Here is a 17189-nt window from a genome sequence, read left to right as displayed (position 1 = left end):
ACTAACTTAGTGTATATGTTTATATATTTCAATAAGATATATATTTATCTATTTTGGGAAAGGATATATGTATCTGTCTGTGTGCTATATTTATTTACCTATCATGTCATAGTGCCTATCTATCTAAAGATGTCATATGGACTTGAAACATTGGGCTGGATTCTCCAGTCGCTGACGCCAAAATTGCGTTCGCCGACGGGCCGGAGAATCCAAATCCCTGACAGAATCGAGGGTTGCGCCGCTTCCGCACTGCTCTGTCCCCTCCAATGTGGCATACTCTAGGAGTACGCCGCACCACATTTCCATGGCCTCAGGACGTTGCCTGAGGCCTGCCCTCCGATGCTCCACCCCCGACCAGCCGAGTTCCAGATGCGTGGGACACGTGTGGTCTCACCTGTCGGGAACTCGGCGTGGCAGCTGCGGACTCAGTCCAGCACCGTCACAGTCTGGGGAGGGCCGATCGGTGGACAGGGGTGGACATATTCAGGGCTGAGGGCCCCTGTGGTGGGAGGTCCGGGGTATACGAGCTGACCGAAGAGGGGGAACTACTTCACGGGCTGGGTCCGTGAGCGGCATCCACCATGAAGCACGGCGTGGCCGCTACAGGCCACCGGCATGTGCATGCGCCGCCCCGGACCCTGCAATACTCCAGACTGTATCGGCAGCTGGAGCCGGGTGCTCTATGCTGCCTGACTGCTAGCACCCCCCCCCCCCCCCCCCACTCCCGGAACAGGAAATTGGTGGCTATTTCAAGATGATTTCTCCGTCATGAAACACCACTGTTTTCACACCGGGGTGGGTCTTAGTCTCCAGAATGGAGAATCCAGCTCATTAACTCTATTTCTTGCTCCACAGATGCTGCCAGACCCGCTGAGCTTATCCAGCATTTTCTGTTTTTATTTCAGATTTGCAGCATCGGCAGTATTTTGCTTTTATTTTGGTGTTGGTCTATCCCTTTGGGTATTAACTTATTGATTAGTGTACAGATAGATTCATAAATCCTACACTTCGATAGATAGACAAACACAGTACACAGAGACATACATTGAAACTGTATTATATTTGACAACTACAAAGTCTACTTTGCTACATAAATAGACACTGTGCCAGATAAATAAGCAGTGCAGGATTTATTCATCCACCTGTGTACAGTATCTATCTATTTGGGTATATTATCTGCATACTGTGCCAAACTCTCTGGGTACTCTATTTCTGAACATTATCTACTTATCCCTCTGAGTATGTTAGATAATCTTCTACTGAGTACTTTTTTTATTTTTCTCTGAGAGTGCAATTGAATATATCTACCTGGAACTGTATACAATTATCTTTCTGGATACGGCATTTATTTATCCATGTAAATTTGTGTAATATTTTTCTATCTGTATACAATATCGATCGAGTAGGGTGCAATATTTATTGATTCATCTGGGTGATGTGTGACTTAATTTGTAAAGTATATTTTTATTTCTCTGAGTATTGAATGTATTTATCTGTCTGGGCATTTATTTATTTCTATCTCTGAGTATGTATTCTGTTATTTATATGCACACTGTATTTATCTATCTCTTTGGATATAATATATATTTATCTATCCAGGAACTGTATCTATTTATTTTATTGGTACTGTATAGATTAACATAATACAGAATCAAAATATCTCTGAATATTTATCTACTTTCAAACGGGATCTATTTATTTATCTGTATACAAAATCTATTTATCTATCTGGATACAACAGCCATTTAAGTCATTGGATGTTGTATCTATTTGTCTATCTGAATATAATGTCTGTTTTAAATTATTGAGCACTGTATCTGCTAATTTGTCTGGATACAGTATCTATTTATGTATCTAAGTAGACATTGTAGTTATCAAGCACGGCACAGTTTCAATGTATGTTGCTGAGTGTTGTGTCTGTTTATCTATCCAGGTAGAAGACCTATGAATCTATCTCAGCATTGATGACATTTAGCTATGGGAATATTCTATCCATTTATTTTCTAGCCTATGTATCTATTTATCTATCTGGATACAGTATATGTTTATCTACCCGAGTAAAATATGTATTTATTTACTTAGTATAGTACATATTTATCTATTGGCTGCTGTATCTAATTATTTCTAAGAGTACAATGCCTATTTATCCATTAGGATGCTGTATCTATCAACATACCTCTCTGGGTACATGAACTATTGTATCTGTTTTAGATACTATATCTATTTATTAATCAGGATATGAGATCTATTTAACTATATGGGTTTATTAACTATCTACCTACCTGTTTACTTTATCTATTTATCTATCTGGCCATGATAGCTATTTCCCTACTGAGGAAGGCATCTATGTATCTAGCTGGGCACTGTATCAATTTAAGTGTCTGTATATTATATCTATTTATCTGTCTGTGAACTGGGTCTATTTATCTATCTGGGTATGTTTCTATTTATCGATCAGGATACAGTCTATATTTATCTGTATGTGTAGGTGCCTATTTATCTCTCTTGACACAACATCTATTTATCTTCTCTGTCATATTTATATTATCCTGTATTTTACTGTGCATTATGAAATATCTCAATAATGTATCTATTTGTCTGTTGCAGTCCAGTAACCATGCAAGTCTCTGAGTGCAATATTCCATTTAAATCTCAAGCTACCATTTATCTCTGGGTGCTGTTTCTATTATTTTTTTCTGGCTACTTGTAATTCTTTATTGAACTGGTACATATATCTACAACATCTCTTTTTTTTAAAATAATTTTTATTCAAATTTTCACAAAATATCAACTACAGAAAATACTAAGAACAGAAAGAACAAACCACCCTCCCCCCCCCCCCATATATACAAAAAAGAAGAAATATATTAACGCCCGTCATTAGCAAAGAACATATATACACGTCCCTTCAGCCCAAAACAAAGAGACGGCCCCCCTCCCACCTCCCCCCTCCCCCCACTGAGCACCTAATACACCTGTCCTCGCTCCCAAAAAACTGGCTCATCCTTGACCCGGTCATGTGAGCCCTATGCAGCACCTTAAACTGTATGAGGCTAAGCCTCGCACAAGAGGAGGAGTTCACCCTTCCTAGGGCGTCCGCCCACATCCCCTCCTCAATCTCCTCACCCAGCTCCTCCTCCCATTTACCCTTCAGCTCCTCCACCGAGGCCTCGTCTACCTCCTGCATCACTTGGTACATTGCCGAGATCCTCCCGTCTCCAACCCACACCCCCGAGAGCACCTTGTCCTGAACCCCACGCGGCGGCAGCAGAGGGAACTCCGCCACCTGCCGCCTGACAAATGCCCTTACTTGCATGTACCTAAAGGTGTTCCCCGGGGGGAGCCCGAACTTCCCTTCCAGCTCACCCAGGCGCGCAAACTTTCTGTCTACAAATAGGTCCCGCAACCTCCTAACACCTGCCCTGTGCCAACTCAGGAATCCGCCATCAATTCTCCCTGGGACAAACCGGTGGTTCCCCCATATCGGGGACGCCATCGAGGCCCCCACCTCCCCCCTATGCCGTCTCCATTGCCCCCAAATTTTGAGGTAGCCGCCACCACCGGGCTAGTGGTATACCTCGTTGGAGGGAGCAGCAGCGGCGCCGTTACCAGCGCCTCCAGGCTCGTGCCCACACAGGATGCCATCTCCATCCTCGTCCATGCTGCCGCTTCCCCGTCCATTTCTGGATAGTGCATTCATCTATTTCTATACTATAGAATAAGTATAGTACCTGTATACTATAGGTACTATACCTATTTATCTCTCTAGCTACTCTGCCTATATTTATACTTAGGGCAGTATGGTAGCACAAGTGGATAGCACTGTGGCTTCACAGCTCCAGGGTCCCAGGTTCGATTCCCCGCTGGGTCACTGTCTGTGCGGAGTCTGCACATTCTCCCCATGGCTGCGTGGGTTTCCTCTGGGTGCTCCAGTTTCCTCCTACAGTCCAAAGACTGTGGGTTAGGTGGAATGGCCATGATAAATTGCCCTTAGCAACCAAAAAAGTTAGGAGGGTTATTGGGTTACGGGGATAGGGTGGAAGTGAGGGCTTAAGTGGGTCGGTGCAGACTTGATGGGCTGAATGGCCTCCTTCTGCTCTGTATGTTCTATGGTTCTATTCACCAATGATTACACATTGTTCAATTCTCATTCAACTTCTCAGATTGTGAAATAGTTAAACTTACATGCAGCATGAACTATACAACGTTTTGGTTTGGGCTGATCAGCGGCCAGGCAAGTGTCTGGTAAATACCATCTCGAACAAAAGAGAGTCCAGCCATATTCGTTGACTTTCAGTGGAACCATGATCACTGAATACTCCACCATGAAAATCCTGGAGGTCACCATTGATCAAAACCTAACTAGATGAACTACTTAAGTAAAGTCGCAACAGACCCAGATGACTATAAGCTGCTTTCCTCGTTGAAGGGGAGAGCTGACTGCTGGTGATTTAACCTGAGGATCACCACATCTCAGGCGAAGGACAAGGTTGAGAAGGCAGGGCCGTCATGAATAACCTCAGCCAGTGCATGGATTGAACCCACCCTATTGGCCGTGTCACAAACCAGCTGTCCTGCCAAAACTTTCTGACTTGGAAATATATCACCATTGCTTCATTGTTGTTGCATCAGAATAGTGGAATATCCTACCTAATTGCACTGTATATGTAGCTACAACATGCGGACTGCAGCTGTTCAAAAATACAGCTCACCACCACATCAGGGCAATTAGGCATGAACAAGAAATGCTGGCCTAGCTAGCAATGCCCACATTTCATGAATGAATGATAATAAAAATAATATTTCAGTGTGCTATATTTATTTCTATATCTGAGTGCTGCATCTATTTCTCTTTCAGGGTACAATATCTGTTTCTTTATTAGGATGTCAATCTGTGGCATCCTATATATCAGAGGGCTGTGGATGCACGGTGATTGAGTATATTCAAGAAGAAATCATTCGATTTTGGGGCAAAAGGGAATTAATTGATGTTGGGGTAGTTTATGGAGGTAGTTCAGGAAGAAGGTCAGTCATAATCTTGTTGAATGGTGAAGCAGGTTTGAAGCATCATGTTCCTACTTCCACTCCTTATGTTCTTATGTATCTACTTCATCTACCTGGATACTGTACCTATTTGTCTATCTGTGTACTATATCTGTTTGTCTCTCTTGGATTGGTATTTATTTGGCTATGTATGATATCTATCCATCTGCATACTGTATCTATTTATCAAGCAATAGTATCTATTTGTATATCTGTGTGCAGTAAATCTATCTGGGTGCTGTATCTATTAATTTTAAAAAAAATTAGAATACCCAATTATTTTTATCCAATTAAGGGGCAATTTAGCATGGCCAATCCACCTACCCTGCACATCTTTGGGTTGTGGGGGCGAAACCCACGCAAACACGGGGAGAATGTGCAAACTCCACACGGACAGTGACCCAGAGCCGGGATCGAACCTGGGACCTCGGCACCGTGAGACTGCAGTGCTATCACTGCACCACCGTGCTGCCCTCTGTATCTATTAACTTAACTGTGTACTGTAACCATTTACTTATCAGGGTACTATATTAATTTATCTCTCTGGCTGATGTACCGATTTATCTATTTGGTTATGGTATCTATTTACCTATCGGTGTGCAGGTTCAATTTATTGATCTGGCTACTGTATCTTTATTTATCTGGATACAGTATCTATTATCTCACTGACCACTGTATCTTTCCCCCCCCTGTGTAATTGTACCTCATTATCTAACTGGTACATGTATTTATTTAGCTCTCTGGTATGGTATCTATTTACTTATGTGGGTAATATATGTAATTATCTATCTGGGTTCTGTGATTTATATCTTTCGTATTATGTTTTCATATATATTTTGTCTGCGTACACTATCCTTTTATATTTCTGGGTGAGTACTGATTTATCTCACTGGATACTGAATCCATCTCTTCGAGTACTATATATATTAATCCATCTGAGCACAGTCTCTATTTATCTATCGGGTATTCATTATATTTATCTATCTAGCCACTGGATTTCATTACCGACCAGGTTGCAGTGTCTGTCTGTCTACCTAGGGGCTGGTTTAGCACAGTGGGCTAAACAGCTGGCTTGTGATGCAGAACAATGCCAGCAACGTGGGTTCAATTCCTGTTCTGGCCTCCCCGAACAGGCGTCAGAATGTGGTGACTAGGGGCTTTTCACAGTAACTTCATTGAAGCCTACTTGTGACAATAAGTGATTCTTCTTCTATCTATCTATCTGTCTGTCTTTCTATCTATCTAACTATCCACTTACATCCTCTCAGATAATCAAGCAATCATGTCTGTGTAAAGCAAAACCTCTGAACATTCAGTCTCAGGCTCACAAGTGGCAAGTAACTTTGTTCCAGACAATGCTGGGTAATGATCTGTTGAACAAGAGACAGGCTAGTCACCTTCCTTGACTTTCGATGGGATTATGATCACTGAAGATCCTCCCATCAACACCCTTGGAGATCACCATTGACCAAGAACTTAACTAAATGAACCATGCAAATGCTATGGCTACAAGAGCAGGTGAAAAGCTGGATGGTTGGCAGGGAGTAACTCATCTCCTGATTTTTCAGAGCCTGCCCACCATGTATAAGGCACAAGTCAGGGATGTGATGGAATACCCTCCACTTGCCTGGATGAGTGCAACACCAACAACAATCATGAAGCTCAACACCCTCAAGGGTAAAACACCCTGGCCTGGAAATCCCCCTCCAGGTTGCACACCAATCTGATTTGGAAATATATTGTTGTTCCTTCATTGTTGCTCGGACAATATATTGGAATGATCCACCTAACTGTATTGTGGGGGAACCTACCTATACACTGCAACAGTTTGAAAAAAGGTGGCCTTCTCAAGGGCAATTAGTGATGCCCACATTCCAATATATCAGTGTGCTGTATCTATTTATTTCTCTGAGTGCCAAATTGGCTGTATCTGTTTATGCCATTTATCTATCTGGATACTGTATCTATCTCTCTGGGCACGATATCTGTCTATCCACCTGTATACATTATCACTTTGTCTCGCTAAGTTATATATCCATTTATCTGCCTGAGTGTTGTGTCCGACAGGGTGTATATGTTTATCTGTGTACATTGTTCCTGGGCATCCATTATTTACAGTTGAACTATTTTGCCAGCTTGACTCTGCAGGCATTTTATGTCCAGCAAAATAAAGACAGAAAGAGCTGGAAAAACTCAGTCGGTCTTGCAGCATCCGGGGAGAGAGAAACAAGAGTTAATGTTTCGAGTTGAACGACTTCTTCAGAACTGCCTGGGAACAATTCCAGAGAGGAGGCATTCGACTTGAAACATTAGCTCGATGCGGCGTGTATCTGTGGACGGAAATTGCTTTCCACACTATATATCCGTTACAGCCACATGGGAAACATAATCAACAACGTACATTCATGTAGAACGTTTCACAGAATGAATCTTCCCAAAGCACTGCCAAGAGATGCGCTTTAAGGGGTGGCTTCAAGGAGGAAAGCGAAGTGGAGAGAGGGGATTGAAGAGCTGGGCAACCTGAAGGCGCGGCTACCAACGGAGAAGCAATGATATTTGGGAATGTACAAGAAGCCAGCGTTGGAGGAGTGCAGGTAACAGAGAAGGTTGTAGGGTTGGGAGAGATTAGAGAGATAGGAGTGGGTGAGCCTGCCCGGGGGGAGTGGGGAGGGTGGGGAGGGGGGGGGGGGGGGCTAGATTTGTAAACAAGGTTGACAATTTTAAAAATCTGGGAGTCTGTGTAGGTCAGCGAGTACAGGGTGGGGGGGGGGGGGGGGGGGGGGGGGGGGGGAGACCTGGATATCTGCCTCTGTACAACCACGGCGCTGCTTTCTACATTACACAGCTGGCTACCCACACCATTGGAGAGTATATGTGTATGTGTGTCGCTGTATGTATGACATTTAGTCTTTAACTAGCGAACAGGCAGGAAATGAATTGCCCAGCACTCAGTTGTGTCACAACAGCTTTCACTGATACACGGTTTAACTGTGGGAGGAAGATTGCTCAGACCTGTCCCTCACCTGCAGTCAGATCGGGAAACCTGGATTCAATTCTATTGATGTGCAGATGCCGGCTCCAATTCTATTGAGACCCCTTTTCTGTTTGCAGGAGATTCGGGAGGAAATGCGCCGCTTGCCAGCAGGGGATTCCCCCCACGCAGGTGGTCCGCCGGGCCCAGGACTTCGTGTATCACCTGCAATGTTTCGCTTGCATCGTCTGTAAACGCCAACTAGCCACGGGCGATGAATTCTACCTCATGGAGGACAGCAGATTGGTCTGCAAAGGAGACTATGAGGCGGCGAAGCAGAGAGGTGAGGTATATGAAATGAAATGACCCTCCATCCAAACATTGCTAAAGCAGAGAGCCACTCCACTGCTCCTTAACTTGCAAACACCATTACATTAAATATGCAGATTTAATTTCTCGCTGTAATTAATAGGTCCTCAGTCAAATCAGGTTTAATTGACAGAAATTACTCACAACATGAAATTGGGCAGCGATACATGTAATTCAAAGGAGGACCTGGAGGACGGAGGCACGGTCCTGATGTATGTGGTTGTTAATATCGCCTTTTAATCTCGAATAGACAAACTCACATTTACTCACTCTCAGACACTCACTCAGAAACACACACCCAGTACATTCTGATGGACACCCAGTCACCCAGACGCACCCCCCCCACACACACACACCCACACCCCCCCCCCCCACACACATACACCCCCGACACACACACACACATACACCCCCCGACACACACACACATACACCCCCACACATACACCCTCCCACACACCCACACACATACACCCCCCCACACACCCACACACATACACCCCCCACACACCCACACACATACACCCCCACACACCCACACACATACACCCCCCCCCACACACCCACACACATACACCCCCCCACACACCCACACATACACCCCCGACACACACACCTACACACACACCCACACACATACACCCCCACACACCCAAACACATACACCCCCCACACACACCCACACACATACACCCCCCCACACACACCCACACACACACCCACACACATACACCCACACACATGCACCCCCCACACACACACATACACCCCCCGACACACACCCACACACATACACCCCCCGACACACACACACATACACCCCCACACATACACCCTCCCACACACCCACACACATGCACCCCCCCCACACACCCACACACATACACCCCCCACACACCCACACACATACACCCCCACACACCCACACACATACACCCCCCCACACACCCACACACATACACCGCCCCACACACCCACACATACACCCCCGACACACACACCTACACACACACCCACACACATACACCCCCACACACCCAAACACATACACCCCCCACACACACCCACACACATACACCCCCCCCCACACACACCCACACACACACCCACACACATACACCCCCGACACACACCCACACACATGCACCCCCCCACACACACACATACACCCCCCGACACACACCCACACACATACACCTCCCCCCCCACACACCCACACACATACACCCCCCACACACCCACACACATACACCCCCCCCACACACCCACACACATACACCCCCCCACACACACCCACACACATACACCCCCCCACACACCCACACACATACACCCCCCCACACACCCACACATACACCCTTGACACACACACCTACACACACACCCACACACATACACCCCCACACACCCAAACACATACACCCCCCACACACACCCACACACATACACCCCCCCACACACACCCACACACACACCCACACACATACACCCCCGACACACACCCACACACATGCACCCCCCCACACACACACATACACCCCCCGACACACACCCACACACATACACCTCCCCCCCACACACACACCCACACACATACACCCCCCACACACCCACACACATACACCCCCCACACAAATACACCCCCCCACACACACCCACACACATACACCCCCCACACACATACACCCCCCCCCACCGACACACACACACACATATACACCCACCCACACACACCCACCCACACACATACACCCACACACATATAGCCCCCGACACACACACACATACACCCCGACACCCACCCACACACATACACCCCCCACACACACACCCACACACATACAGCCCCCACACACCCACACACGTACACCCCCCCCCACACACACACACACACCCACACACATACACCCCACACACACACCCACACACATACACCCCCACACCCACACCCACACACATACACCCCCCACACACACCCACACACATACACCCCCCACACACACCCACACACATACACCCCCCCCACACACATACCCACATACATACACCCCCCACACGCACCCACACACATACACCCCCACACCCACACACATACACCCACACACACACACCCACACACATACACCCCCCACACACACCCACCCACACACATACACCCCCCACACACACACCCACACACATACACCCCCCGACACACACACATACACCCCCCGACACACACACACATGCACCCCCGACACACACCCACACACATACACCCCCCCACACACACATACACCCCCCCCCACACACCCACACATATTCACCCCCCGACACACACACATACACCCCCCGACACACACACACACACATACATCCCCCGACACACACCCACACACATACACCCCCCCCACACACACATACACCCCCCCACACACCCACGCACATACACCCCCCACACACACCCACGCACATACACCCCCCCACACACACCCACACACATACACCCCCCCACACACACCCACACACACACCCACACACATACACCCCCCACACACATACATCCCCCACCGACACACACACATATATACCCAGCCACACACACCCACCCACACACATACACCCCCCGACACACACACCCACACACATACACCCCCCCGACACACACACACACCCCCGACACACACACACACGTACACCCCCCCGACACACACTCACACACATACACCCCCCACACACCCACCCCCCGACACACACACCCACACACATACACCCCCCGATACACACACACACACACATACACCCCTCGACACACACCCACACACATACACCCCCCGACACACACACACACCGACACACACACACACATACACCCCCCACACACACATACACACACACATACACCCCCCGACACACACCCCCCCCCCCCGACATACATATACACCCCCCCAAACACATACACCCCCCACACACACATACACCCCCCCCCCCCACACACATACACCCCCCCCCCCCCCACACACACACACACACACATACAGCCCCCGACACACACACCCACACACATACAACCGGCACACACACACTGCTGATGCATCCCCCACCTGCACCAGCGCCGCTTACAACTCAGGCCACACTGTTGGGATTCATGCGGTTGGTTTATTGTTGTGCAGGTTCGGGGAAGAAGCCGGTTAATTGGGGCACACTTTGCTCTGTGATCACCGGACCTGTCATTTCCTTGCAGAGGCAGAAACAAACGCCAAGAGGCCACGGACCACCATCACGGCCAAGCAGTTGGAAACTCTGAAAAACGCCTATAACAACTCCCCGAAACCCGCTCGCCATGTGCGGGAACAGCTCTCCTCAGAGACCGGCCTGGACATGCGTGTGGTGCAGGTAATGAAAAAAACACACTCTTCTATATATACAAAAAAAAACCTGTCGAAATACTGAGAATGTAAGAGCAGGGGAAAGGGAAATATACAACAGGTCCACAAGGAAGGATGATCAGGCATATGCTCAGAACTAATGAACACACAACACTTCTCCCCTAACTCCATCTCCCCATTGAACCCACTTTTATGCCCTGTGTATTAGCAAACACATCTTACAGCTCTGAGATTTTACAACAGGCAGCTAAACAAAAACCTTACATTTGTGACCGCCCTGCAGGAACACACAGCAAGTTATTAGATTAAAAGGACACCCTCTTCATGGATAAACGTTGGACAATTGTTTTCAAATAGACTACATGCAATGATGGAAATTTCCCAAATTACCCAATTTGGCATTGACTTGACCACACAGGAACAGGTTGTCCTGCTTGTTCTGAGCGAGAACAGTGTAACTTAAAATTCTATCCAGGTAGTGAAGTCTGCCAGAAATATGTCAATATGCCCGCTCCCAAATTGTGTTTGACAGTTTACATACAGTTAGAGCTGTACAGATAGGGCAGCAAGGTGGCACAGTGGTTAGCATTGCTGCCTACGACCTGGGTTTGAATCCCGGCCCTGGGTCACTGTCTGTGAGGAGTTTGCACATTCTCCCCGTGCCTGCGTGGGTTTCACCCCCACAACCCAAAGATGTGCAGGTTAGGTGGATTGGCCACGCTAAATTGCCCCTTAATTGGAAGAAATAATTGGTACTCTAAATTAAAAAAAGAGCTGTACAGATATCGCTGAACCCGGGGAGTTCAGCTCACTATTAATGAAATAATGTCGCTGCTCCAGTCAAAGTGCTCAATTGTCCATGGTCAGGAGGAGAAATTTTAAGTAAATGTGCTAAATGTTCCTGGCATAATGGGAGCATTGTGGATAGCACAATTGCGTCACAGCTCCAGGGTCCCTGGTTCGATTCCGTCTTGGGTCACTGTCTGTGCGGAGTCTGCACATCCTCCCCGTGTGTGCGTGGGTTTCCTCCGGGTGTACCAGTTTCCTCCCACAGTCCAAAGATGTGCAGGTTAGGTGGATTGGCCATGATAAATTGCCCTTAGTGTCCCTTAGTGTTGGGTGGGGTTACTGGGTTATGGGGATAGGGTGGAGGTGTTAACCTTGGGTAGGGTGCTCTTTCCAGGAGCCGGTGCAGACTCGATGGGCTGAATGGCCTCCTTCTGCACTGTAGATTCTATAATAACATGGCTTACTACATTTTGCATTGAATATTGTTCAAAGAAACAGACTATTCAAATCCACAGAAACCTCCACCCAACTTCAATTAATTTGCCGGCAGAAATATTCCTGGAAAAAGTCTGAAGTCCCTTTTTTTAAAAATTCCTTCATGGGATGTGGGCCACATTTGTTGTCCATCCCTGAGGCCAGTTAAGAGTCAACCGTATTGCTATGAATCTGGAGTCACATGTAGGCCAGACCGGGTAAGGACAACCGATTTCCTGCAATCGTTTCATGGTCATCGTTAGACTTTTAATTTGAGATATTTATTGAATTCAAATTTCACCAAATGCCCTGGTCTGATCCAGACAAGAGGTTCCAGATATTACCCTGGTTGATGGATTGCTGGTACTACCACCTCCCCTGACCCCCCCCCCCCCCCCCCTCCCTGGTGAAGAGTTAAATGGACTGGAAAATGTAACTCTGTTTCTCTCTCCGCAGATGCACGGTGCATGGACAGCAATATAGCACAGTGGTTAGTACAATTGCTTCACAGCTCCAGGGTCCCAGGTTCGATTCCCGTCTTGAGTCACTGTCTGTGCGGAGTCTGCATGTTCTCCCTGCGTTTGCGTGGGTTTCCTCCGGGTGCTCCGGTTTCCTCCAACAGTCCAAAGATGTGCAGGTTAGGTGGACTGGCCATCATAAATTGCCCAGACTATCCAAAAAAAGGTTGGGTTGGGTTACTGTGATATGAGGATAGGATGGAGGTGTGGGCTTGAGTCGGGTGCTCTTTCCAAGGGCCGGTGCAGACTCGATGGGCCAAGTGGTCTCCTTCTGCGCTATAAATTCTATTCTGCCAGGCCTGTGAATCTTTCCAGCATTTTCTGTTTTTATTTTAGAATAATTCTTAACATGGTGTGTCATGTCAAACTATTACGTATAGGATTTGGCAATTGCATTTCCAATATAATAATAATAATCTTTATTAGTGTCACAAGTAGATTTACATTTACACTGCAATGAAGTTACTGTGAAAATTCCCTAGGTGCCACACTCCGGCTCCTGTTTGGATACAGAGAGAGAATTCAGAATGTCCAATTCGCCTAACAAGCACATCTTTCTGGAGTGTGGGAGGAAACTGCAGCACCTGGAGAAAACCCATGCAGACATGGGGAGAACGTGCAGACTCTGCACAGTCAGTGACCCAAGCCAGGAATCGAACCCAGGTCCCAAGCGCTGTGAAGCAACAGTGCTAACTACGATGTTACCGTATCTGGCAGTGACCCAAGCCGGGAATCGAACCCAGGTCCCAAGCGCTGTGAAGCAACAGTGCTAGCCACTGTGCTACCGTATCTGGCAGTGACCCAAGCCGGGAATCGAACCCAGGTACCAAGTGCTGTGAAGCAACAGTGCTAACACCTGAGCTACCTGTCTGGCAGGAGGTGTGCAAACAACATCAAATTAGCAGCATTTACATGGTGCCTTTAAAGTACCAGAAAGTCCCAGAGTGTTTCACAGGAACATAATCAGACACTGAGACAAAGAAGGAGCTGTAGTAGGTTAGGCAGTCAGAAGCTTGCATCGAGTCTTAAAGGGAGACATGGAGAGGATTAGGGAGGAAATTCCAGTGCCTGGGGCCACCAGTGATGCAAAAACATGACCGGGGGACGAACGCTATATGTACAGAAGATAATGCTGCTCTATTGATTCCAACAATGTTTATTGGTGTTCCAGTGATAATTGGACGATAATGATTTACCAATAACATTGGAAGTGCGACCATTGCCTTTGCTGTTTGCTCATGGTCCCATTGGGCCTGGTCGTCCAATTAATGTTAATGGACAGATTAGATCTCCTATTATTCAAACTCACTGGGGTAGCCATCAGAGATTTCCTTCACCATTTATACCTATGCCCTCTGATCTTACACCCCTCGATCAGATTCTGGTAAAAATGCTGAAGGAAAAATTACGGTTGCTCTTTGAAAGTAATTCTGAATGTGATGCAGTTAGGCCAATGGATACAGGAACTGTGGAATTATCCAAAATACAATGGAACAAACCCTTGAAACACAGTGGATTTGAAACAGCAGATTTTAGGTCACATGCTGACTCCATAAAGCACACCTTCTGTTTAAGGCTTCATCACCTTGGACTGTGTGGCTGATGCTCAAATCATGGGGTCAACCTGGGGAGGGATACATTTCCTTGGCAAGTGCATGGGTGTCTGGGATTACAAAGCTACCCAGTTTACATGGTACCTACAAATCAGAAACAGGCCATTCAGCCCAACAGGTTCATGCCAGGATCTCCCTCCCACCTTTCATCATCCAACCCCATCAATGAAACCTTCTATTCCTTCCTCTCTGAAGTGCTAATCAAGCTTCCTCTTAAGTATGTCAAAGTTATTCGCTTCACCTACTCCTTGTGCTAGCGAGTTCCGCATTTTAACCATTCTCTGGAAAAGAGGTTTCTCCTGAATATCCTATTGGATTTGTCAGTGACTATAATCCTCAGTTCTAGTCTCAGCTGCAGATGGAAACACGTTCTCTACATCTACCCGATCAAACCTTTTCATAATCTTAAAGACCTTTAACAGGTAGGTCACCCTTCAGGATGTCCCTGAGACTGTACGTTGCCTATGGAAAGAGGCCAGTGTAACGGGATCAATGTCCCGTCTGCTCATCATGTGCTTCTTGGTGAATTATCCAGTTCCGACAAAAACATCTTTGAGTAAGTGCTCAGTTACAGTGACTGCGCACTGAAGGTCAGCAATGCAATAAGACTTGGAACTCACTGCACACACGTTGCTTATGAAATCACATCCAAAGAGATGCACAATTCTGATTATTCAGAATGAATAATAACCAATCGTAAAATAGAAACCCTAATCCTTATGAGTGGCAAGTAATTGAACACCCTCCGTACTGATTTTCATCTGTTTATTTTGTTATGATTCCACAGCACAGCCTGATCTACCTCTCTCTGGGCTCCCTGGTAGAAAATAAAACTTCCAATCTAGGTTGAAGGAAAAAGATGAAACTTCATTACATTTGTTGCCAATCTGATTGGTGTATAGAGAAAGTAGTTTTCTCTTAGGTGGCAAATTTCATAATGGGGAGAAACGTTTGTTGAATTCACATGACTGTAATGCTGACAATGCAAGGAAAGGATTATACATTGACATTGCAGCGAACAAGTTTCCGCTATACTGGGACACAAAAGCTGCAATATAATATTGGCTTCAACAAGGGACTCTGTGAGCAGGCAAATAATAGTTTGAAAAGTGAGAATGTGCCATTGACTTGGTTCTGCTGGCACCATCGCCCATGCTTGAAGCACTATTCATGCCCACTGCCCTCTGAAAAACCTGCCAAACACAGTGTCAATCAATATGCTCTGAGAACTAGTGTTTACTTAGCCAAGTGGGTTCAGCAATGGTATAAATGTTACGACATTTCAACAGACCAGTTTCAAACCAGGTTATCTCTGATGACACTTGGGGTACAACTGTAGTCTAATGTTAAACCTGAATTTAGAAAGTATACACAGATTTCTTGGATATGCTGAGTGTTCTGCAAACTAACTTGAAGTTGATTTAAGTGTTTAGAAAGTGTGACAAAGCCAAAGTTTGCTCTATAAAACATTTAAAGTTGAACACAACTCTTCTGGGGAGAAGAATTGCAGTTCAGTTCAGGCCAAGTAACATAAATGAGGTATTGGCTGCATCTAATGAGGGTATCAATTTTCAATAATGTTCCTATTTTCCAGACATTTCAAGGTGAGTTATGCTGCAGACCTTGTCCCAGTGTACAACTGAGTACAAGATCCCTGACCTGAGTTTAATCTTCATTACCTTCACTCTTACCTGCTTTGGGTTTCACAGCAGTTATGATGCACCTGCAAATTATTGCTATGAACCTTTTTTTAACCGTTTGTTTTTACTAACAGTAAAATTTCATTGGTATTCTGATCTCAAGAAACCTGAGCACAGTCAGGATCAACTAGTGGGATAACTCGATTATTTATGTTGTGCACAATGCCAAACCAGTGCCACTTTTGCCATGTTCACATTTAAACATTGTGCAAAAGGGTGAAACTTTAAGCCCTCGGTATGATCCCCAACAACCCAGCGTCAATAGGAGCAAAACCTCCCAAACATTATTTGCATGATTCTCGTTATAAATGGACATATTGGCATTGAACACAAGTTATGATACG

At 46.3% G+C, this 17189-nt stretch overlaps 1 protein-coding gene across 6 annotated transcripts in view; it reads left to right on the top strand.

Moving 5' to 3' along the window:
* The window catches only part of lhx3 (LIM homeobox 3), a 189002-nt gene that overhangs the window by 168515 nt on the left and 3298 nt on the right, over nucleotides 1-17189 (top strand). For all 6 annotated transcript variants that reach the window (XM_038782330.1, XM_038782325.1, XM_038782324.1 and 3 more), the window contains 2 exons: nucleotides 8155-8357; nucleotides 11607-11758. In XM_038782330.1, the coding sequence (XP_038638258.1) occupies nucleotides 8155-8357; nucleotides 11607-11758 (355 nt within the window). The remainder of the gene's footprint in view (nucleotides 1-8154; nucleotides 8358-11606; nucleotides 11759-17189) is intronic.

This window comes from Scyliorhinus canicula, chromosome 21 (genome assembly GCF_902713615.1).
Source record: "Scyliorhinus canicula chromosome 21, sScyCan1.1, whole genome shotgun sequence".
Classification (NCBI taxonomy): domain Eukaryota; kingdom Metazoa; phylum Chordata; class Chondrichthyes; order Carcharhiniformes; family Scyliorhinidae; genus Scyliorhinus; species Scyliorhinus canicula.
The sequence above is the reverse complement of the archived record's forward strand: the minus strand, read 5'-3'. Positions and strand labels throughout refer to the sequence as shown.